Raw genomic sequence first — 1,735 nt, 5'->3', positions numbered from 1 at the left:
CCTTATCTCTACCCTTTCGCTCCTCATCCACTGCGGCGGAGCTCTCATTTTGTGTTCAAGCCTGCTCAGCGTGCGTTCCACCAGCATGCCGACAAAGCTCTATAGACCAGTCGAAGAGCCTCTATAGATAAGGCCTTCGGCATCGCCGTAGTAGCATATTTGATGGGTGAAAATGCGTGGCAACAAGACGGCTGCTGGCCCCGCATGCCTGTTATGACACAGACACCCAGGTCCTGGTGGGGTCTGCGCCATTCACCGAGGCAAGTCACCACGCCGCGGGCGGGCACACCGCGCAGAGGGATGGACACCCTCACATGGGGTAAAGTGGATGGTTGACAGTCATGACGACTGATAATGCCCAACTGTGGCCTTAGCAACTCCGTCAGGAATCTATTGCCCTGAGGGGTGAGCATGCGGGGAAGTTCTCGGCCCTGTTCTTCGTCTAGTGCACTGCTACCGCCATGCCGGCTCCCGCTGAGCCCCCTGCCTCGCTGGCTTTTAAAGGGGGAAGGGCCTCCTCTTCGTATACGACGCGGATGCGAAGCGTGCAACTGGGGCAAGGCGCTACATCTTCTCCATCCCAGAGCTCTGCCAAAGTTATCACGAACTTGTCACCACACGGGCAAGGATAAGTGTAGTGCTGCTCCTCTTCCTCAAAATCCATGTCCTCTATTTCGACCTCTTCGTAGATGCTCATCTTCGATATGTGTGCCGACAAGTCTGTTAAAAAAAAATGGGGCAGTAGTGATATGAGCCGTCCGATTTCATTGCTGTACACAAAGTTTATTGCGTATGCGCGGACGAGCTTGCGCCAGAAAGCCAAGGTTACAAAATCAGTACACAATATACAATGTGTTCCATATCGCAACGGGCCAAAAATGTGCCTTGACTCCGCTCCACACACATCAGGAGGAGGAAAGTAGCTGGCACCGTCGCGCCGTCACGGACCTTCAAAAAAGAGCCATGAATTTGAGCGTGGACCCGCTTTCCTAACCCTTCTCCAAGCCACCGAAGAAAAAGGCCTCCCCGAGTGAAAATACACGCCTGCACAAGCACCGTCTAGGAAACCACAAAAAACCCAACCACATGCGCTACGTGAAAAGAACCATTGTTGTGAAAGACCTCGAGTTGGCGGGTAAAATTAATCGAGACGTATTGGTAGTTTTTGAAGTGAATGTTGGGGGCCAGGGAGGCTTCTTTGCCTCCCCTAAGCCTCTGTTCTTGCACGTGGATGGCTGCTAGGCCTCACCATTGATCGTGTGCACACTTGCGCCCTGTCCCAGTCTTTCTCCCATACACCCTGACGTCAAGGTGTGTGCATGTTTTTCATGGTTTGCATGGAACATTTGCGTCCTTCGTGACCTCTGAGGTTCCGGTCGTCGGCCGCAGGGCGGGTGTTTGTGTCCGGCGTTTCCAAGCGTTCGAGCTGCCACACGGCCAGACCTGCATGGGGTGAGGAATGGGAGAAAATACCACGGGACTGGACCGTCGGAATGCTTGCACGCACCCCGTGCCTTGTCCATATGCACAGAGATCTGCTGCTTGTGAACGCGTGAGATGCCCTACAATCTTCTCGGAGGAAATTCGCACGTTTCTACCATAAGCAAAGGAGTGCATGGGGACTTATGATGGCTGCTATGGCGCTCTTGTTTTCCTTGGTCAAAGTATTCGGCGCGACGCGAGCCAAATCAGACCAGGCCCAACTAGCTTATATTGCCAAGATCATTTGCAATAA

General features: G+C 53.3%; 1 protein-coding gene across 1 annotated transcript; it reads right to left on the bottom strand.

Annotated features, from left to right (window-relative positions):
• Nucleotide 1: 1 nt before the first annotated feature.
• Nucleotides 2-725, bottom strand: NGA_2049820 (uncharacterized protein). Its single transcript, XM_005852356.1, has one exon. It carries the CDS (start codon nt 411-413, stop codon nt 66-68), a length of 348 nt encoding a protein of 115 aa, XP_005852418.1. The 5' UTR covers nt 414-725; the 3' UTR covers nt 2-65.
• Between the last annotated feature and the right edge of the window lie 1,010 nt (nt 726-1,735).

Source organism: Nannochloropsis gaditana (genome assembly GCF_000240725.1).
Source record: "Nannochloropsis gaditana CCMP526 unplaced genomic scaffold scaffold1363, whole genome shotgun sequence".
NCBI classification, from domain to species: Eukaryota; class Eustigmatophyceae; order Eustigmatales; family Monodopsidaceae; genus Microchloropsis; species Microchloropsis gaditana.
Note: the sequence above shows the minus strand (reverse complement) of the source record. Positions and strands in the feature narration are given on the sequence as shown.

What these genes read in the sequence shown, in the direction of transcription:
- NGA_2049820 (XM_005852356.1), bottom strand. Translation starts at nt 413, where the DNA reads ATGCTCACCCCTCAGGGCAATAGATTCCTGACGGAGTTGCTAAGGCCA.